Here is a 23,270-nt window from a genome sequence, read left to right as displayed (position 1 = left end):
TGGATTTTTGCCCCTTTTCAGAGTAAAAGTCATTAACATAAAGCAGTTTCTATGTTGTGTATGGCATTAATCACAGCCAGCTCACTAACTCCTTCTTTTACTTTTTTTACAGCATTTTTGTTGTTTGTCAGGAAACTGAGTTCACTTCTGAGGAAAATGTCACACAGATGTCCCCACTTTTCCCTCCCTGTTTCATTATATATAGAAACTATGAAGAAAATACCAGCTTTGTACAATTTCTTGGTTTAATTTTCTTTAAAAATGAAATGACCATGCACACATATATTTACACATTAAAAACTTAATTTCATAGCAGCATTCTTGGGATAGTGTAGCTTAATTAAAGTGGTCATGTTTCATATATTGTACTATTTCCAGCTTTTGCTGTGAGTTACTCAAACAGGTTTTATTTGTTTAACAGAAAGGGAGCAGCAGCCAGCTGTGCGGTTCTCATGGAAAACAAAATTAATGAATGAAGCTTAGTGCTTTGTGTCATTTGATGAAAAATCACTGAATTATTACATTCTGCAAAATTTCTGTGTTGTTTTTGTTTCCCAGTACTATGGTTACTAATTTATTTCTTATTTCCTCATTTCACATTCCCCATGATCTGGATTTCTTCCACTGCAGCTACCACAAGGAAGTATTTATCGGCAGCTACTTCAAATGCAAAGCTACACTGTAAACTGTGGGCTGTTCTGTAAACCCGCTGAAGGTGCAGAAGAATAAAATTAGTTAGAAAGGAAGAGAAAATGTTTATAAAAAATAAGCTTTTTAGAAGCGAGCAGGAGAAAATGACTATGTGCTAATTGGGTCTGTTCATATATCAAAAAACTATTATTAAATAGACTGCACATTTTCAGTGTCACACATGTAACAAAGTGATTCTCTACAATAAAAATCTTTTACTGCTAAAGTAGGTAGTAAAACTGTGAAAGCCACATTTCCCTGTTCATTAGTTACAACAGCTGTGAGTTAACATAATCTTGATCCCCTGTATAAAATCACAGCAGGGCCCTGAATGTCAGGTGAACAAGACCTCTTTCATTTGTTAAGTGGTGTTAATGCAGTACCGAAACAACACAGCGTAAATGTGTGAACTTGTAAGTAAAATGGTTCTGGGGGGCAATGACATGGACAAACCCTTTGGGCATGTTTCAGTGGGGTATACTACCTTTTTTTAGCAGTGTCGAAACTGTCCTTGTGACTTCTACCTGTGATATCAGATACATGAGGATAAGCCCATTCCCTGCTACATTTAAAGCTGATTTTATACAGAGACTGCGGTAAACTGCTGTTGTTGACCCTTGTTCAAGGAGGTGTGCTTCATTTATAGTAAACTCAAAAAGGCCATCAAACTGACCTACTGTTTTTAGAGGCATGATGGGAAAAAGAGAGAGAGCGAGAGAGAGAGAGCACAAACTACAGGAGAGAGAGAGCACAAAGTTAATGACATTCCATGGTGGCATATACATGTGAGGGGGGAGGAGAGCTCTGTGCATGATGGGAAGTCCCCCGGCAGTCTAGGCCTGTAGCAACATGACTAAGGGATGGTTCAGGGTCATTATAGGAGAAACATAATTTCACTTGCTAATTTCTGTCAGAACTGTGATTGGTTGTGAATATGGAAAAAATGAACTAGATCTATGCTATGATTTATGCTACTTCACTTGGCTTCTTCTTTCCCTTGTGTGATAATTAATATAGAAATTAGATGACACCGAACTGTAACATTTTTTACAGGAGGAAAGGCTTCAGTTAAATACAGGCTGTGTGGTTTAACCACTTGACTAAAGTGATAGATTGTTGCCCCAGTGTCATGAATTAATATTATTTCCAATCTTATTTTGAAATGCATACAATAGCCATTTCGGTCACGTTACTTCCAGTTTACCAATCTTCCACGTGCAGCTCAATAACTCTGTCCCAATCAGGGAAGTATATAGACAGGAGTTCAGGGCTGCACTAGTTGCCTGTTTGTCTGCGCTGTAACCCAGAGTTCAGTCGGCTTACCCGTTCATGTTTGTTTATGATCCTCTGCGACGTCTTGGATTACTGTTTTGCTTATTCCCTGGAACTTTGCCTGTATGGACTGATTACCTGATTTTTGACACATTGCTGGTTTGTCTCTGCCTTTTCCTGCCTGTGTGAACATTAAAGTTTACCTTACCTGCCTGAGGAGGCTGTGGATTTGGGTTCACCTATTAGCGATTCCTAACACTCAGGCTGCCAGTGCAACATGAGCTGGACTTGGTCCTCTACGCTAACTTTAACAAACCAATTTCCCAATTGTGTCTTTTAAAGGAGATGATAAAAGGTATAAATAAGACTTAAATTACTTTAACCACGACTTCTACGGCTCAGTGTGTGTGTGTGTGCATGAGATCATTGTCATGTTACAGCTGTGGTTATGGTTGAATGCGTTTGTCAACAGTAGCAGCCAGGCTGGACTCATCTGTCATACCTGTCCTGTCGTATTTTCTGTGAGTGATTATTTGAATTAAAAAAGTGTGTGTATGTGTATTTGTATGTACTTCTGCCTTTATAAGGATCAAAATGAAGATTTGGAAGATTATCCTAAAAAGCAACATCAGTTAAATCTGGGCCAGGTTTAGTGTTAAATCTCATAATAGGTTTAATTAATTGAAAGCTTCAGGGTTGACATGTTAAATTGCTTTGTTTCAGGGGAATTATAGTGTTTGATTCAAGGTTAATTTAACAGATTATGAAATAGGATTTGGCTCAAATAAATTTTAGTGACCCTCACAATGATAGAGGAACACGTGTGTGTGCGTCTATTATTACTCACATTGTGGGGACCATTAAAACTCTGCCTAATAAAACATTGAATTTTAGAGTGTCAGCTAACCTTAAGTTAAACTTAAGGATACAGTTACCTGTAGTTTAAGGTGTACCCTCATAATGTACCTGTAGAAAGAAAGACATGAATGTGTGTGTCCTTGTTTGTCTGCATCAAGGGGTGTGACTTTCAAAATAGGCTTTTCATTCATTTCATTCATTCAAACTCGGAAAGAGTTTTTGTTGCTTGCTTGCTTCATTTGCTCCACGTGTGTGTGTGTCACCTCACCACCCAAATACACACACAAACACATGCCCACACGGACACACACACACAATGGTTTTGACCTAACATTTGTTCTGACAGTGTAGTATGTATCACAGTGAAGAGACAGCTGTGCTCGAGCTGTAATTACACCTTGCACATGCTGAGCATCATCTTGTCTGGGTTTCTGTGGTTGAATTATAGGCATATATAGTACTTTTCAATGTACTTAAATACAGTATCTATTTTATGTTGTCTGAGGACAGCAAAGACAGGGTTTTACACTCCCCTGATATGTGACTGGAATGACATACTTAAATAACAACTAAACCAACCATGAAAGCTCATAATGAAGGTCATGGGATGTGGCTGAAAGCTCCAGAGCTGAAGAAAAAAAAAAAGAAACACTAAAACAATCATGACAATCCCAATCCACAAACAAAGCTTCTGTTATTCCACTAAATTCCACTTAATTTATGTATTAATGAAAATATAATAAGACAGGTATCTATTATGCATATTTTATCTCTAAACATTGTGACCAGGTAACATATGTCATTCTTGTAGGGGTCCCTTTTTTTACTGTTCAGCTTTTGTGAGTTGTTTTGAATGGAATCATCAGGATGCAGACTTTGACCTGACTGTTTCCCTGGATGCTGTAAAGATGTTATGAGAAATGTAATGATTCAGGAATTTAAGCCGAAGTGACTAAATCAGATTTACCAGAGCAACATCAGTTTTTTAACGCAGTGCTTCTCAGAGAGCTGCAGTCAAGATTCAGGTTAGCAACATGTAGGCCTACACACTGGGCAGAAAAACGGTTTTCATCAAGATGTTTAACACCACATCATGTCCTTCTTTGAAAATTAAATGTCATGATTTTAAACATGGTTTCAGTTCTTTAAAAGAAGAAATCTGTGCAATAATTTATCATAAAGCTGTGCATTGTTTCTCTAGAGGAATAAATAAAAGTCCAAAGTATTATAAAAGTAAAAGTATTGAAGTACATTTTTCACCCAACTGACTTTACACTGGGAAATGTAGTATACGCTTGCTTATTATCCACATTAGAGCAACACACTGCCAGGAGCTGGTTTTGTCAATCCTGCAGCTGGATGATAAAATAGTTTGTGTTGGAGACAGAGAAATTGTGCACACGTGTGCACATGTGCACATGTGTTCATTTGTTCATGGAATCACGCCATGCCTTTGATCAAGGTTAGGGTTTTTGGCAAGTGAAGAGCAGGCAAAAGAGAGGGAGGCAGGGAGGGGGAGACCATAGAGAAAGACAGAAAACACACAATTTGTCATTACTATTAACCAAAACTGATCATTGAACATATTGTCTGTATGTCTCTGCAGACGGATTGACTACAAACTGAAGCGGCAGGACAGCACCAAAATGCTGCTCATAAAAAGTGAACAGCTGCTGAGAATCGAGGAGCACGACTTTGCTATCAGACCAGGTTTTGGAGGTCAGACACACCCACACACACGTGGTCAGATACACAAAGGCACACATCATTTCATCTCTGATCCCTGATGATTTAATCCACTCACTTGCACATTGTCTAACAGAGAAAATCACTCGTCCCGTAATGATGATGCAGTGGATTGATGATGTGATGATGGGCACTGGGTCACCCAGACAAAAAAACACGAACACTGACCCAGATTACAACACTGGGTAGTGGCACAAGTGTCTTTGAGCATTAATGCATTGGAAATATTGTAAAACTGTTAGAGCTCCCTCAAATGTGATTGTGTCCCTGTGTGTGATTTGACAGTATAATGAGTACCTCTATGTGTGTGAGGGTGTGTGTGTGTGTGTGTGAGTTGGGGGGATTCATGTGCATTAATCTGGATTATATTCCAGGTCTGTAGCAGATGGAGGGGTGGGAAACAAACTAACGTCTGCAGTAACACAATCAAACACACAACAATGCATGCAGACAGCCACACATTTCATGCAAACACAGTGCACAATGATAAATTATCATGCTTTAAAATTATACTGTGTATCAGTTTCAGAAGAACAAATGTGAAACTACCTCATCTGACCCGCCACTGTTTGTTTTACTGTACCAGTCTGTGTGGGCCGACACCGACTGATTACAACAGGTGATATGTGCAAAGGAGTGAGACAATAGCTCAAATAGTCAGACTGAATTGGTTTGTTAACATTTCTGTGAAAATGTTAGCTCTGAATCACTTAGGATAAAAAATTAATTTGTACTGCTTGAGCATGTAATATGAATGTATTCTAGAAGTCGAGGTGCAGTAAATACAGCAACTCTGTATTTTTTCATCAAGAGAAGGTGGGAAGTCTTTTTTTTTTTTTTTCTAGATCAATGAATGTGCACCTGTAGTACATAGTGACCTGTGGTAGCTGTAGGTTGATGCAATGCAAGTCACAATCTTTTCCTAACTCTAACCAATTACCTTTAATGCCTAAACATAGCTGAGTTATTGCCATGCATACTCCAGGAACTCTCTATGTTACTGTAATGATGGCAATGAAGATCTATAGGATGATGACAACCTACTGAACCTTCAAGTACATAGGTAAAGACCTACTAAGGCATAACTAACTGATAAGAAGCCCAAACAAGCCATTCAGTAGCTGATAACATTCCAGTCAGGTCAGTTATTCAGCAAACAACATTCTCCATTAAATGAATTCATCTTGTTGCACTGATAAAATGCAAACTCTTTCACAAGAGCTCATTTAAAACATTATGCAAACCTCTGTTTTCTTTCTTTCAAACTTTCTAAACAACCTTAGCTTCTAAAAATTGCTTCCTGTCTAATATATCACTTCATACATTTTCATTGCAGATTTTCTTTTTGATGGAACTCTATGCATTGGCCCCCCAATGTGAATTAATAAGGTTGTTTCAACACAGCAGTTTACTGCCCTATAAACCCTGGTATTGGTACGAAACAGGATTCAAACTGTGATCTGCTGTAGTGCCTACAAATTACACTTCACAACAGAGAACACTCAGTACAAGTGCCATCACAACCAATGATCATAAACAATATCATCACCTAAAGTGAACCTCCACCACCCCCAGCTACCCTGCCACAGAGCAAATACTTTCTAAAAGTAAAACTCTACCACTTAACAGAGCAATTTTCCATTTTGCAAGATTTTTCTGCTTTTATAAGGTTTAAAAACTGATTTCACCACTGATTATTTGGGAACCTTTCAGGATCAGGTGCTATTTTACCATGGGGCACCTTAAACATGTAGTGTGTAAAATGTAAAAGATTTTGCAGCATCTAGTGGTGAGATTCTGCACCTCCCAAGCACTGCACACTGAGCCTTTAAGTTTCTAGTGACCACTGCCACACACACAGTCTGCTTGTTGCCACCATATCTCCCACTGTTTCTGTCTTCTCAGCCTATGTGGTTGATCAGCGTCTCTGTGGTCTTGCTTGTCATTCAGGGTGGGGTCAGTGAAAGCACCACTGTCTGCCCCATGGCCCTGTGGCATTTCCAGGCACTATAATTTTATGCAGGGGGAAATCTCAGATCTTTCTGCGTCAGATAAGCCTATAGCTCATGTGTGCGAGACCAAAAAAAGCCAAAGAATTGAAACCATACATCTTCAGTTGCCTCCAGGGTCTAGATTCCAGAAATACTTCATGTGACATTTCTTGTTAGTTCTTGCACATGTTCAGATCTTGTGGTATTTCTATATTGAGAGCAACCTTAGAAAGACATCTATAATCTTAATGAATCCCTACAACATTTACTATAAACTTTCACGTCATAGTTCTGCATCATGATACCAAATGCCTGTAACTGACTCACCAGCAGGACCTGGTTTCAGCTGGTCGCCTGCCAAATGCTGGTGTACGGCTCTCCACTGCGTCACACTGCCTTGCTGCAGTTTCAGGTAACCAACCTCAGATTTGATAAGCAGAGTCATTCCTCTCATAATAAACAGAAATAGAAAAAAAAAATAGTTTAGGATGGCGGATTTGTTTTTCACTGTTCTTGTTTGTCCTAGTATGTACACTTTAAGGCAGTTTGTGCCATTACTGTGAAAGTCTTCTCAGACAATGTAACAACAATAACCACATAGCATATAAAATGAATTGGATGTGTGCACATAAGGGTATGCATGTTACCCAGTCTGATCAGGTACTCCTGGTTATCTAATGATTGATTCAACCGCAGCACTGCACTGGGATAGAAACTGTTCTTTAATGTAACTGTGCAGACTTTTATTGTCTTATAACACTTCCCAGATGTCAGGAGGGTAAACAGATGGTGACCAGGATGCTCTTTAATGCAATGAGTATGATAAATGTTTTCCAAAGTGGGGAGGTGAGTACCAATGATTTTTCTGAGCTGTTTAAATCCTTTGAAGAGACTTTTTGTCTTCAGCTGCTGTTCCAAACAGTGATGGCATAAGAAAACACTTTTTTCCAGACCAGTCATAGATCTGTATGGTATGAAGGAGAAAATGAGGATGTAACTGTAAGTGTCTGTAACAGGACCCATCAGAACCTGCCACCTCTTTTATTTCTGTGGTTCTGGCTCTGGAAAATGATCTCCCATGTCTCCATTGCTTATCTTGCACAAAAAGCTCTGATTGGCTCAACTGTTTTTCCAGACAGCAGAGAGCAAGCACTATACCTAAATTTGAAATGTATAAAAGGATTCAGAGAATATACCTTAGATTATATAATAATATATCTTAGATTCTAAAACTATACAGCAAGTTTTACCAAAGCTGTGGTGTATAGCATATGCAATTTGAAGTAAATGTGATTTAACAATGGAAACCTCTGGATCGGTGTTTTAAAGTATTAGTAAAGGAAGTTTGCACATTTGTAGGCTGAAAGTATACACTTTCTTCAGTCTCCTATGACAGCCTTAATTACATTACAGTTTCAGCCCAAGCTGCCAGGGTTATTCATGGCTGAGATGAGTCAGTATGGATAACATAGAAGTCTGGTGACAATGTTCTCCAAAAGCCACCCACAGAATCGTCTCGTAATCCTTCTGTCCCTCTCACTTTCCCCCCTCCTTTGATTGGTGGTGATGGAGACTGGACAGAAACAGCCTACGACCTTAAAGCTGCATTACGCTGCTTATGTCTGCAATGAATTGATCCATCTGTAGCGTTGTGTTGAGGGATTAAAGGACTCATTCTAAAATACTAAGCACACACTTTGGGACAGAAAAACATGACCTTAAACCAAATGTTTTTAATGTAAATCTGCAGCATCTCACTAGCTGAGGATGTTATAGATTCACCTAAATACAAGTCCAAGCTGGATTTGATGACTAGTATTACAAAATTTGAAATACATAGGAATTCAAATAATGAACCTTTCCTGCCTTTCGGTAGCAAAATATCCTACTTGTAATGGCCAGTCGTTCAGAACATGTTCCGAATATGTAAAACAACTTCAACTTTGATTTTATTTATGGTGTGTTTCACAGCAGAGACTCAACACATGAGAAGTAAAATATGCTGTATGCCAAAATGATCAAAGATTTCGATAAGAATGATTAAAAAAACAACACAATCATTAAGACTGCAGAGACAGAAGAAGAAAAATTTGCTGAGCAAACACAAATTTAGGGTGGCATAGTGGAACAGTAGTTAGCCCTGTCACCTAAAAGCAAAAAGGTTCTAGGTTTAAATTCTGCTAAGGGCCTTTCTTTATGGTGTCTGCATGTTCTCTCTGTGTCTGAGTTTGTGGCTTTCTGTTACAGTTCAAAGACATGCAGGTTGGGCTTAGGTTAACTGGTGACTCTAAATTGCCCATAGGTGTGAATGAGAGTGTGAGTCTTTATGTCGGCCCAGCAAGAACTAACAACATTAAATTGTTAGCTGGTCTTTTTACTCTTCCTCTGTATTGTGTATGCACTTGCTATTGCTTATGCCTTTAGAGCTGATGCTTCTGGTTACTGTTTCCTGGTAAGTGAATCCACTTCCTATTGCAAGAGTGTTGTGCTGTATAGTTTGTCTACAGATTAGCAACAGACTAGCTTTAGTCTAACACACCTAAAAACTAACTAAACTTTCTAAACAATTCATTAACCGCTACATTCCAGTACTAGTCAAGTACCTTTCTATTTTGACCGGTATTTATTGCTATTTACAGACTTAGCGTTCATTAGCCTACCAGTTAGCTTAGCTAGCTAGTAACATGGCTTCTCCCTCTCTCTCTCTCTTTCCTGCTTGGTGTCACATGTATAGTTATTCCTCTGCCTCCTTTAGTGATAATGATACTTGTATCCGACGGAAACATATTCCTAAGCAGAAGCCATTACCACAGGCCTTTAAGACTGGAGTAATCAAACCCTTACTCAAAAAGCCTAGTCTTGATCCAGGAGTCTTGGCTAATTATAGACCAAAATCCAACCTGCCATTTACGTCGAAAATGCTGTTGCTAAGCAGCTATCAGACCACTTACATAGAAATGAACTATTTGAAGATTTTAAATCAGAATTTAGAGCACATCATAGTACAGAAACAGCACTGCTGAAAGTTACCAACGAGCTTCTCTTAGCCTCCGATAATGGACTTGTTTCTATACTTGTCCTCCTAGACCTTAGTGCTGCATTTGACACCATCAACCACAGCATCTTATTACAGAGACTGGAGCATGTGACTGGTATCAGAGGAACAGCATTAAAATGGTTCCAATCCTATTTATCAGACAGATTCCAGTTTGTTCATGTCTATGATGAACCTTCCACGCGCACAAAAGTTAGGTATGGAGTTCCACAAGGTTCTGTGCTAGGACTGATTCTGTTCACCTTGTACATGCTTCCTTTAAGCTATGTCATTAGGAAGCACTCTATTAATTACCACTGCTATGCAGATGACACAAACCAGTTAACCAGACTTCAAGCATGTTGACATAAAGGCCTGGATGACCAGTAACCTACTTTTAAATTCAGAGAAAACAGAAGTCATTATATTTGGGCCTAAACACCTCAGAAATAGCTTACACTATCTGACACTCTCTGTACTTTGAAGGCTAGACTTAAAACCTTCCTTTAAAACCTTCTTTTGACAAAGCGTTTAGTTAGGGCTGGCTTCAGGTAACCCTGAACCATATCTTGGTTATGCTGCTATAGGCCTAGACTGCCCGACTGTCGCCAAGTACTTGCTCACAAGGGATTTGTTAGGTTTTTTTTGTTTTTTGTATAAGTGCCTTGAGATGATTGTATTGTGATTTGGTGATTTGGGGATTCTGTGATTTTTACAAATAAAACTGAATTGAATTTAATTAGTTTCTGCAGTTTCTGCTGCATGCTTGAGAATAGGGCACAAACAAGTGTCACACAGGGATTGTTTACAGTTACACAGAATCGAGAAGGACAGTCACTTTGTCATGCTTTGTTTTAGTTAATCACGTTAATTAATAATTCATTTATTATAATATGATATCTGGGATGCTGTTTCAACCTATTTCTGAGAATTTGTCCATTTTTCTACCTTAAATGTTTTGTTAAATCTGGATTTAAATCCATCAATGATATAACAATCACTTCTAAAATTTGGACTTACACTGAGTCTGTGCATCAAGTGAGAGAGTTTAACTTCACATGTATGTCTATGAAATTCTTTCTTCAAGCATTGTACATACTCCAGCTGCTGTCCCATCAACATTCAAGTGCAATTAACATATTTTAGTTTCAGGTTTGCATAACAAAACAAAAACACAAGGACATTTTCTAGTATGTGTGTGGTTTTCTTGTGATCCTTCAGAATATAAACAGGAATGTGACCTGGTAAACCACATCCCAACAGAAGTCACAAAAAGCCCAGACAGTGTGTGTGCCTGAGTGAGACAGTCTATGTGAGTGTGTGTACTTGTAACTCTGTATTTGGGAGGACTATGTTGAGCATAATTCTACCAGAGTAAGGACATTGTAGGAAAGTGGGGACATTTTGGCCAGTCTTCACTTTTCATACAGGCTTAACATTTGGTTTTAGGGCTTTAACATTAGAATTAGTTAGGTTAGGGAAGGTTTGAGGTTAGGCGTTTAATTGTGATTGTTAAGGGTTAGGGTAATGCAATATGTATATGAGTGGCTTCACAAAGATAGAAGTACCAAAGTTGTTGTGTTTTGGTACAGGGCCCAAGTGCAGACAACAAGGTTTTTATTGAAAGACGAAAAAAGGAAAAACTTGACTCAGGCAGGCTTGGACAGAAACAGGCACAAAACAAAACTCCAGCACCTGGCAAACTCAAAACATGGCCCGTCAGGCTAATAGAGACCTGGGGCCGCACTGGAGGACGACCACTCAGGTAAATGTGGATCCAGGGCTGATCTGGTGGTCGGCCCCACTGCAAGCAGAAACATGGGCTGTGGTAGCGTTGGCAGGACTGGCCAATCATTAGGGCGAAGCTCAGGACCAGGAGAGGCAGTGGTGTCAACACAGCCGGCCAACCCGCTGGGATGAAGCTCAGGATCTGAAAGGACAGTGGTGTCAGCAGGACCGGCCGACCTACCTGGATGAAGCTCATGACCAGAAAAGGCAGTGGCGTAGGCAGGACAGGCCGACCCACCAGAACAAAAGTCAGGATCTGGATGTGATCAGGATGTGAACATTTCCAGTCTCGTTAGCAGTCCACTGGGAAGACCAAATCTGGGAAGCAGGGACAGAATTTGAATCTCCGGCAGAGCCTCAGCGGGGACACCCTCTTTGGCACACTTAGGTCTTGGAAGCTGCGGCGGATTCTTCCGGGGATGCCATCGTTGACACACTGAGTACCGGGAAGCTGGGGTGGAACCTCAGCAGGGACGCCACCGTTGGCACACTGAGGCAGTGGATGTGATGCAGTGTTAGTTTAGATTTGTTTAGATATGTGTTCCAATAGGTAGTAGGATCTTGATGATGCTGTGCAGTCAACGACAGTGTAGACAGTATATTTTTCAGGCCAAGGAGGAAGACCTACAGAATTGGACACTGTTCACACAGGCCAGTTACAAGCTGCCAAAACATATCAGGGTAACTAAGAAGAGCAACACTGTGAAGGTAAGACCCAGCTTCTCAGCCAAGGTCTCTGTGTCTGTTTGACGAGGCCTGCAGCACATTATCAACTACAGGACACCATTTCCCTACCCTGAGGAAAACCTTAGATCAGCAGATGTCCTGAGTAATTTCTACTGCAGGTTTGAGAAATGTCCCTTCACACCTCTCACCCATGTGAATGGACTGCCTGCACAGCCCACCACCCTTCCACCCATACCCTCTGCCTGCTCTAAAGATCTGTGAAGATGATGTACAACAGCTCTTTCAGAGAAAAAAGATTAGGGGGCTCCAGGTCCTGAGGGTGTGCCCCCTCCTGCCTGAGAGTCTGTGCTGACGACCTGGATCTTCCCACGGATCTTCAACCAATCTACCGGTCAATGGACAACGTTATTTAAATTTTATTAAAATTACAAAACAATTTTTGTGATTTTTGTTTTGTGGACTTTCATTTTACACGTATGGTTCTTCTTTGTATTATTTTTGTTGTTGTTATTGTTGAATTGAATCCTGGAGTCTTCTGTTGCTTCCATTTATGTTATGATGCATTTAATTCAGGTCTGTTTTAAAGGTTCAGGGTTGGTTATTCTTTTCAGAAGCATTTTTTTTCTCATTTTTATTCCATTTCTTAAATTTCTCTTTTCATCCCGATGACCATGAATAAAGGCAACATAAAGAAAATAATCTTTTGCAGCAGCAGGAATGAAAAAGCCTGACCAATCATTTTATTTGTCCCAAAAAAAAAAAAAAAAAAACATTGTATGGCGTACTTGCCTGTCAACCTACTTCGTACTTATGCACACTCTGCCCTTACACTCAATGCACTAGCTGAGAGTCTTTCACAAGCCTTGACAGGCAAACTATGTTTTTATAGCTCCAGCTGGGGCAGAGAACATTGCCAAGGCAACTTTTGTTCACAAACAGAATCTGTATTTGAGCGATTCAGATGTATAATACAACATGTAATTACAGTGTAGGCATATTTGTTATATACCTGCATTTTATTATCATCTAATTTTTAGAATCATTTATATAAATGGACTTTATTGTAATTTCCCTCTTAATTAGTGCTTAGTATTACTTGATAATGTTTGACTTGCATTGATGTGAGAGGTCACTGCTAAGCTTGCAGTTTATAGGTTGTTGGGGATGATATCGGCTGGGGCACTAGTGTGTAAATCAGGGTCATTATGTGTGTGTATAACTTATCTTTCAACATATTTAAATGATTATATTTCAGTGTGTAGATGGGGGTGACTGTATATAGTCATTTCAGTTATGTTCAAACAACAATTATGATGTCACTTAGCTGTTTAAACAAATGTAGCCATTTAATCATAGACATCTGGACATCTTTTCAGTGCAATTTAAAGTGGTCAGATCTGGTTTAGCAGCACTTCTACATTCAAGTCCACAGAACATACAACAGGTGTTACAGATGGGAAAGTTTTAGGTTTAAGACAATGGTAAAATTATTGCTGGTGTTTGTGGTTGAATGAGGAATGAGATTTTAGTCTGCAGGTGCGCTTAGTGTGCTGGATAACTCCTAAAAGGAGCTGAGATTTTTAGAAAACAACAGGACCACCAAACATTACATTACAACACTGGCATAGACAAACATCCTGAAAATGTTCCTCCCAATATTTCAGGGCATGGTTGCTTTGTGGAGGCAGAGCAGAAAACAGAGAAGGCTCAAATGTGATTAGACATCTTTTTCTGGTGGGATTTGAACTGTTCAGTTATTTCTGCTCTGTTTGAGTCTAAAAATCAGGTTGTCCAAGTTTATTGGTTAAACAAGCTTAATCTGCTAATCAAGTGGGGGAGTGATGAAGACAGATGTTGAGGTGAGCTGATGGTGAGGACAAAGGATGTTCTTTGATCAAAATGAGGTTTGAAGGCCAATACAGATAATGGGATTGAAGCTACTGAAAGCTGATCATTGAAATCCTGACATTGACATTTGGCCCAACTTCATTCTATAAATTTAACTACACACACACTAAAACTCATCAATAAAATAAAATGGACTTTTATGGTGTTTTTTGGAAACCAGATTTTTCGGCAGTACGTCACCATCAGTCGTATGAGAATATTTTTGACTGAATGTTTTTACTGTTCTCATGCTCAGTATGCTCTCTATGCTATACAAAGTCAAGGCAAAAACTCTGCATTGATTTATACCTTTAAAGTTAGAGTCATTGATGTTAAAACAAATGGGTTTCTTTGGTTTTCCAGGTGCAGCCATCCCTGTAGGCATTGATGTGCAGGTGGAGAGTATTGACAGCATCTCAGAGGTCAACATGGTGAGAACTCCTGTGTATTTCAGTGGCAGACAATACAAACAAACCTGAAGTTGATTTTTCGTTCAAAAAGCTGGTGCTGTACAGTATATTTATATTTCTAAATGCCATACATCTGTAAACATATATGATGATATGTGATTAATAGATTTAATTAATAGACCACAGCTAACAGTGAGTGAGAGGTGGGGTACATCCTGGACAGATCACCAGTCTATCACAGGGCTGACACACAGAGTCAGACAAAAACTTGCATTCACACCTACAGGCAAACGTGCGTTGCATGAATAAGATGCCAACTATGAAATAACTGCGATATAAATGTACAAAATAAACAAACACAAGATGTTTAGGTACTGGGTTGATTATGGTTTAATATACGAATAAATAACTATAGGTAAGGAGGTAAAATGTGATTGGATTTTCACATTTAAATCTTCAATTATTAAAGTGATCAAAAAATATTTAATAATATATTTTTCTATCTTAAAGTAAATCTGGGTTTAAACAATTTTTTAAAATGAAATCTTGAACTTTTGAAAGGTTTGATTTCTGCCCTGGTTGGCTTTTTTCCACATGTTATGAGCACTACAAAGGTCATAAAAGGAATAAAATGTTACTGAAAGCTTGTCCTCTTTCATAGAGACATAAGTTAAATGAGGGTTTTTACTTTAAATCAGTTCCTACCCATTTCCTTCATTTGGTTTCTGGACCCCTCTGTTGCTCTGCCTTCAATTCAGCTGGCTACTTTTTATTTCATAAATACTTTACCAGAACAGAAGTGATGAAAATTTGCAATTAGTCTGTTTTATCCTCTGCAGATTGCAGAACAACACACATCTCATCCATTTGACACTAGAAACGTAAACCATCTTAGAGTACGATACTCCCAAAATAAGAATGACACTGTGTTACAGACACACTTGAAGAATTTGAAACCAGTTTTAGTTACTTGTATTGCAAAGCAGAATCATTTCACAATCATTTGAATATATTACACTGACAAACAATATATAATTAAGGATTTTATCATAAATAATTATCTTTATGCATTTAACTCCAGTTAAACAGAATAGATACTGTTTAATTTGTGTCTTTGTCCTTCAGGACTTCACCATGACTCTGTACCTGCGTCACTACTGGAAAGATGAGCGGCTGTCGTTTCCATCCCGTAACAACCAGAGCAGGACATTTGACTCTCGACTGGTGAAAAAGATCTGGGTTCCAGACGTCTTCTTTGTCCACTCCAAACGCTCCTTCATCCACGACACCACCATGGACAACATCATGCTGCGGGTATTTCCCGACGGAAACATCCTCTACAGCGTCAGGTATAGGGCAGGATTGGTATGGGTGGGAAGGGAAGATACTAGGGGTTTGTGCATACAAACACACAGGCTTAATATTACCCAACTCTTGTTTTATGGTTTCAGAGTTGTGCACATTTTTCAAATTTGCCCACCATTTTAACCAGCTGGTTGCTAACCTTTCCTTTTAGTGTTATCATAACCTAACTGTGAGGCAGTGGCAAAAGAAAGGAAATACACACCATTGTTTCAGGAAGATACAGAGCATCTTGATTTACATGATCTATGCATGACTAGCTAAATGTGTGAAATGGCAGTAGACCAGTAGCATTAACAGATAGATAATTTGCCTCTTTTAACAAGACCTCTTTCATTTGTTAAGTGGTGTCAGTCATTTTATTTTATGGACCATACAGTATATAACTCAATTAGTAGACCAGTAAAGCTGCAGCACAATAGCACATAAATAACAAAGAACAAATAACAAAGATGTAAAAGAAGTATAAATGAACAACCTGAAATATGTGATATTTCACCTCTGTCAGTCCACTGAGGTAATATGAAAGAAGGTTAAGTTGTTTCCTGCTATACAAACCATTTAAAAATCAAATGTTTTGGCAGTACAGCACCTGAGCAGTGGTGAACAGTGCTTATCTGTTTGCCAAGTAGGTCCAGCTGCATTGTTTTCCAGACAATGGAAAACACAGAACAATGGTCTTATGATGCACAGTACCAGGAACAGGTTGTGATAACAAAAGTGAGGAAAAGTGTGATATTTTGTTATAAATTTGGAGAAATGCAGGAGAATTTTGACCGTGGGAGGAAACAAAGTGAGAATGGTGAAAAACGTGAGTCTCCTGGGATAATCAGGAGGGTTGGCAATGGTGGTGTAATGTGGTCTAGTGGAAAATGAAGGCAAGAGCAACTAAACTGAACTTAATCAAACATAGCATGTGGTAGAGAGGAAGACCCAGTATGCCGTGAAACCCACCAGAAATGAAGATGGCTCAACCCTAATGCATTCACGATTGACTGGCCTGGTGCACCTAATTACAGCAATATGTTCTCTGCCGCCCAGGACATGAAAGGAAATGTAAATCACAACCAACCATCCCATGGCAAGATGCAAAGCTACAGGCCATGGTAGAGTCAGAAGACGTACACCCCACCAAACTCCCACCCTCGCCTTAAAAAGAAGGTCCCTACAGGGTACCCCAGAACCAAATCAGCAATAAGATTAATACCTAAAAGCATTAAAGAAACACCTGTAGACTTGGCAAATTTGACATTGTAACATTCCATAGTCAGATAGCCTGTACATCCACCTCAACAATAACCCAGCACGTCGTGTTCCCCATCAGATGGTACCATATGAATCAGTTTTACTAAATATAGTAAAAGGAAAAACAACCAGAATCTGAGACAGTGTGAAGTTTTATTAACAGGCCGATTTGAGAATGTATCCACCATCACACAATAAAGCCAAAGTCTTCAGCTTTTTCAGAGAGAAAGGATTCAGAGTCATTTTCACATTGGACTTGAACACCCCAAAGGCATGAACAGAATGTTTTATTTGTTGACAACGCCTACCAAAATGAATGCAGCAACTTGGCTTTTTAACTCTGGTCAAAGAATGCCTCAAAATGCAGTTGTAAAATTTCCTGACACCAGAGTGTCCACATGTGCATACTTTAGAATAGACACCCTAAATTCAGAAGCAAAACATTCTGAAAAATAGGACACTCATGGAAACTCTGATCACGTGTTACTCATTATATCCAGTATATATCCTCTCAGTTTGTTTTTAACCAATAACCCTAATGTGTCACAGCAATCTGTACAGAAAACATCTGATTAGTTTTCCTCACTCTTGTTGTCAGATACTACTGTTCTGGAGGAAGCAACAGCAGAAGGAACATCAGCCTTCAAGCACAGTATAATCAAAAATAAGTGTGACTCTTCATAAACAGCTCTACTTGGCTCTCGGACAGGTGAACACAGCATTATGAAGAGATGTTGCATCGTATTCAGCACCTTTACCAGGATAAGAAGTGCAGGATAAAAGTTACGAGTGTTGCTGTCAATTAGAAAATGTCTGAGTAAAGAGTCCATGGCACCAGCCTCTCAGAATAATGTGACTGGGATCAATGATCACTGCACAGGACAAAGGGGAAAAAAACTGTGAAATAAAAAGCTGGTAAGATTAATGACAGCATGCTTTCTCTAGACAGAGCTGGATTTTTGCTTTTATGAAGATTCCTAAGCATCTACAATGACCTATGCAGAAAAATTTGTTTTGAAAACTGAATTCCTGTATATATATATATATATATATATATATATATATATAGGTATTATATTGTCTCCTCCTTTGAATGTCACTAACCTTGTGCTCTCTCTCTCTCTCTCTCTCCTTCTCCCTCTGTACCTTCTGCAGGTGTCCCTGGTCCTGCAGCTGTATATTGCTGATGTGCAGTTACTGGTCCCACCAACCTGCAGTGTCAATTAGTTGTTTATTGTTGTTGTTCTTTTCTCTCTCTTCTATCCACTCACCCCAACCGGTTGAGGCAGATGGCCGCCCAGACTGAGCCTGGTTCTACTGGAGGTTTTTTCTTCTGTTAAAGGGAAAGACGGAAGACCGCTGTCACCAAGTGCTGCTCATAAGGGATTTGTTGGGTTTTTAGTTTTTGTAAAGTGCCTTGAGATGATTTCTACTGTGATTTGGCACTATACAAATAAAATTGAATTGAATTGAATTGTATATTTGTAAATCCAAGTTCGAGGCACCAGTGACTGATTGTAGTGATTCATTTTCACATCACAGGGGTGGCATTGATTTCTTTACCAGTGTCCTTCAGTCTGTTCACATCCATTCAAATTTTATAACATCTGCGACTTTCAATAATTGCTTCATGGTATATTCATCTGTAAAATCTCAGATGGAGTTTTAAGGAAATCAACAATGTCACTCATCTACAAACAAATTTCCCTACACACCAAGTAAATGCATAGAGCCCAGCATCAGTTCTTATAAGGACATTTGTTCCTTCTAATCAGCTACCTATCCCAGACTTCAGTCTTCATGCAGCTCTATGGTAGGTATTATGGACCACCTCATACAGCAATTAAAATCTTCACTGAACCTACAATCATGGTCTTGAGAATAGCACAAACAAAAAGAGTAAACAGTCATCAAAGTAAAATTTAAAACTTCAAAAAACGTACTTAAAGAAAACTAAAACAAATTCAATATATTTGTATAGCGCTAAATCACAATACAATCATCTCAAGGCACTTTACAAAAAAAAAAAAAAAAAAACCCCAACAAATCCCTTATGAACAAGCACTTGGCGACAGTAAAGAGGACAAACTCCCTTTAACAGAAGAAACAACCTCCAGCAGAACCGGGCTCAGGTTGGGCGGTGTCGTAGAAATTTCTTTTTGGCAATTCTCAAAAAAAAAAACCAAACAAAACAAAACAAGTGTGATGAATCATCTCATGTTTAATTACGTGCGCATGGAGAGAAGTCTTACAGAATTCTCTGTCCTTTTCCTCAACATTCAGGTTTGTATAGCTTGACAAAAAGGGGTGGATTGATATTGGAAATGATCCCACGTTTGTTCAGGTGTCCTCTATCTTCAGGCATTTGCCAGCACTAAAACAAATTGTTGGCGGTTATTTGCAGGCCTCTAAAACACTAAAACCATGCATTCTTTAGCCCAACAAATTTAAGTGACCCTTTGACCACCTTTTCCATGCTGTGTAAAACAACCATAGCAGCCATCTGCCTCGACCGGTTGGGGTGAGTGGATAGAGCAGAGAGAAAATCACAACAACAATAAACAACAAATTGACACTGCAGGTTGGTGGGACCAGTAACTGCACATCAGCGATATACAGCTCCAGGACCAGGGACACCTGCAGAAGGTACAGAGAGAGAGGGAGAGAGCACAAGGTTAGTGACATTCAATGGTGGAATATACGGGAGGGGGGAAGAGAGGAAGAGAGGGGAGGGGAGCTTTGACACTTTGTCAAAGAGGAAGGTTTTAAGTCTAGTCTTAAAAGTACAGAGAGTGTCTGCCTCCTGAACCCAGGCTGGGAGCTGGTTCCACAGGAGATGAGCTTGATAGCTAAAGGCTCTGCCTCCCATTCTGCTTTTGGAGACTCTGGGAACCACAAGTAGACCTGCACTCTGAGAGCGAAGTGGTCTATTGGCATAATATGGTCCTATGAGGTCTTTAAGGCATGAAGGAGCTTGATCATGAAAGGATTTGTATGTGAAAAGAAGGATTTTAAATTCTATTCTGTATTTTACAGGGAGCCAATGAAGAGAAGCTAATATAGGAGAAATATCTCTCTTGCTAGTTCCTGTCAGTATTCTGGATTAACTGGAGGCTTTTTATGGAGATACTGAGACATCCAGATAGTAATGAGATACAGTAATCTAGCCTTGAAGTAACAAATGCACGGACTAGTTTTTCTGCATCATTTTGAGACAGGATGTTCCTTATTTTGGCAATGTTGTGCAAGTGAAAGAAGGCAGTTCTAGGGATTTGTTTTATATGTGAGTTAAAGGACATGTCCTGGTCAAAAATAACTCCAGGTTTTTCACAGTAGTGCTGGAGGCCAGGGCTATGCCATCTAGAGTAGCTATAATTTTAGAAAAGTTATTTCAGAGGTGTTTAGGCCCAAATACAATGACTTCTCTTTTCTCAGAATTTAAAAGTAGAAAGTTACTGGTCATCCAGGCCTTTATGTCAGTTAGACACGCTTGAAGTCTGGCTAACTGGTTTGTGTTATCAGGTTTCATAGATAGATACAGCTGAGTGTCATCTGCATAGCAGTGGTAATTAATAGAGTGCTTCCTAATGACATAGCCTAAAGGAGGCATGTACAAGGTGAACAGAATCGGTCCTAGCACAGAACTTTGTGGAACTCCATACCTAACTTTTGTGCGCATGGAAGGTTCATCATGGACATGAACAAACTGGAATCTGTCCGATAAATAGGTTTGGAACCATTTTAATGCTGTTCCTCTGATACCGGTCACACGCTCCAATCTCTGTAATAAGATGCTGTGGTTGATGGTGTCAAATGCAGCACTAAGGTCTAGGAGGACAAGTATAGAAACAAGTCCATTATCTGAGGCTAAGAGAAGATCGTTGGTGACTTTTAACAGAGCTGTTTCTGTACTATGATGTGCTCTAAATCCTGATTGAAAATCTTCAAATAGTTCATTACTGTGTAAGTGGTCTGATAGCTGCTTAGCAACAGCTTTTTCAAGGATTTTAGACATAAATGGTAGGTTGGATATTGGTCTATAATTAGCCAAGACTCCTGGATCAAGACTAGGCTTTTTGAGTAAGAGTTTGATTACTGCAAAGGCCTCAGGTATGTAGCCTGTTACTAGAGATAAATTTACCAAGTCTAAAGATAAAGATGAATTAATTAATGGCAGGGTGTCTTTAAGTAGTCTAGTCAGGATGGGGTCTAAGAGACACGTTGATGATTTAGATGAAGCACCTACTGATGTGAATTCAGAGAGATCTATGGGAGAGAAGCAGTCTAAACATAACTGAGGTCTTACAGATGATTCAAGAGCTACTGTAGTAGAAGATTAATTTATTGCAGCTATAGGAAGCATCTGCTGAATTTTATCTCTAATAGTTGTGATTTTATTTGTAAAGAAACTCATAAATTCATCACTGCTGAGAGCTAAGGGAACACTGGGCTCAACAGAGCTGTGACTTTTTGTCAGCCTGGCTACAGTGCTGAAAAGAAACCTGGGATTGTTCTTATTTTCCTCTATTAGTGATGAATAGTATGCAGTTATGGCTTCATGGAGAGCTTTTTTTTATATGTTAATAAACTGTTTTTCCAGGCTAGATAAAATTCCTCTAAATTTGTGGAATGCCACTTCCTTTCCAGCCTTCGTGATGCCTGCTTTTAGGTACGAACATGTAAATTATACCACGGGGCTAATCTCCTCTGATTCACTAACTTCTTTTTCAGAGGGGCTACAGAATCAAGCGTTTCACACAGTGAGGCTACAGCGCTGTCAACAATATGATCAATTTGGTAGGGAGTGGGATTGAGGCAGCTGCCCTCCACTGTGTTGGCACATGGCATAGATGTAAACAAAGATGGAATCATTTTCTTAAATTTATTAACAGCGTTGTCGGATAAACATCTGCTGTAGTGGAATTTTCTTCCAAACGCTGCATGATCCATCATTTTAAATTCAAAGGTTATTAAACAATGATCTGACAAAATAGGATTTTGGGGAAAAACTATTAAATGTTCAATTTTGATGCCATAGGTCAGAACAAGATCAAGGGTGTGATTGAAACAGTGGGTGGGTTTATTAACGTTTTGAGTGAAACCAATTGAATCTAATATTGAATTAAATGCAATGCTGAGGCTGTTATTTTCAACATCTACATGAATGTTAAAATCTCCCACTATAATGACTTTACCTGAACTAAGCACTAAATCAGACAGGAAGTCTGGATATTCAGTTAAAAACTCTTGAGTAAGGGACAGGTGGATGGTACACAATGACAAGTAGAACTTTGAAAGTAAAACTTTGTGTTTTCCAGTTTGGATGTGAGAAGCTAAGAGTGAGGCTCATGAGTCTCAGTGCTGTGAGTGGGCCTAAAGCCTGACTGAAGATCATCAAAGCAGTTGTTTAGCAGGAGAAAGTCAGTAAGTTGTTGGTAAACAACTTTTTCAAGTATTTTGCCTAAAAACAGCAGGTTTGATATGGGCCGGTAGTTGTTCAGTACCGTACCATCAAGACTGCTCTTCTTCAGGAGAGGCTTGGTGACAGCAATTTTCAGGGCACTTGGAAATGTTCCTGACTGTAATGAGTTATTAACTAATTGAGTGAGTTGTGGTACTGTTAGTACTGATTTCAGAAATCTAGAGGGTAAAACATCAAGGCAACAGGTGGATGGACTCAGACTGGAGATGGTCTCTTCAACTGTTTTGTCATTTACAGGTGTAAAGTGTGTCAGTTCTACCAAGTGTCTCCTGGATGGCTGCAGAGTTGGTATCTGCCTTGTGCAATGTATTGCTTGCTTAATCCCCTGTTTAATACCCTGAATCTTCTTATTAAAGAATAATGCAAATTCATTACATTTAGAAGCTGAAATTAGTTCCAATGGCAATGGAGACGGAGGGTTTGTTAATCTACTCATTGTAGCAAACAGGACACGTGACTTGTTACTGCTGTTGTTGATGATTTCAGAAAAATACATTTCTCTCTTTCTACATAGAGTTTCATTGAACATTGTAATGTTGTTTAGTGCAAAATGAAGACGACTAAACTAAACCAAACAAACCCAACATATGGTGTGAGGGCAGAGCCAGGGATGATGTAAGAGCCAACAGGAATGGGGGTGGAATAAGCATAATGCATTCTGAGTGGACTATCCAGGTGCACCCAATTACAGTAATGCAATCCCTGCCTTCCAGGAACTGAAGGAAATGTACAAAACAAGCAACAGCATCCAGACCGAGACACAAACCAGCCATGGCAGAGAGAGCTGGCTGTTACAGGGATTGTGTGCAGTTGGTTTT

The 23,270-nt window shown here is 39.2% G+C and overlaps 1 protein-coding gene across 1 annotated transcript in view; it reads left to right on the top strand.

Annotated features, from left to right (window-relative positions):
• Positions 1 to 23,270, top strand: part of LOC113121634 (gamma-aminobutyric acid receptor subunit rho-3-like) — a 34,458-nt gene that overhangs the window by 1,052 nt on the left and 10,136 nt on the right. The window contains exons 2-4 of the mRNA XM_026292306.1: positions 4,427 to 4,539; positions 14,317 to 14,384; positions 15,489 to 15,712. Coding sequence (XP_026148091.1) covers positions 4,427 to 4,539; positions 14,317 to 14,384; positions 15,489 to 15,712 — 405 coding nt within the window. The remainder of the gene's footprint in view (positions 1 to 4,426; positions 4,540 to 14,316; positions 14,385 to 15,488; positions 15,713 to 23,270) is intronic.

Source organism: Mastacembelus armatus, chromosome 20, assembly GCF_900324485.2.
Source record: "Mastacembelus armatus chromosome 20, fMasArm1.2, whole genome shotgun sequence".
Lineage (NCBI taxonomy): Eukaryota > Metazoa > Chordata > Actinopteri > Synbranchiformes > Mastacembelidae > Mastacembelus > Mastacembelus armatus.
Note: the sequence above shows the minus strand (reverse complement) of the source record. Positions and strands in the feature narration are given on the sequence as shown.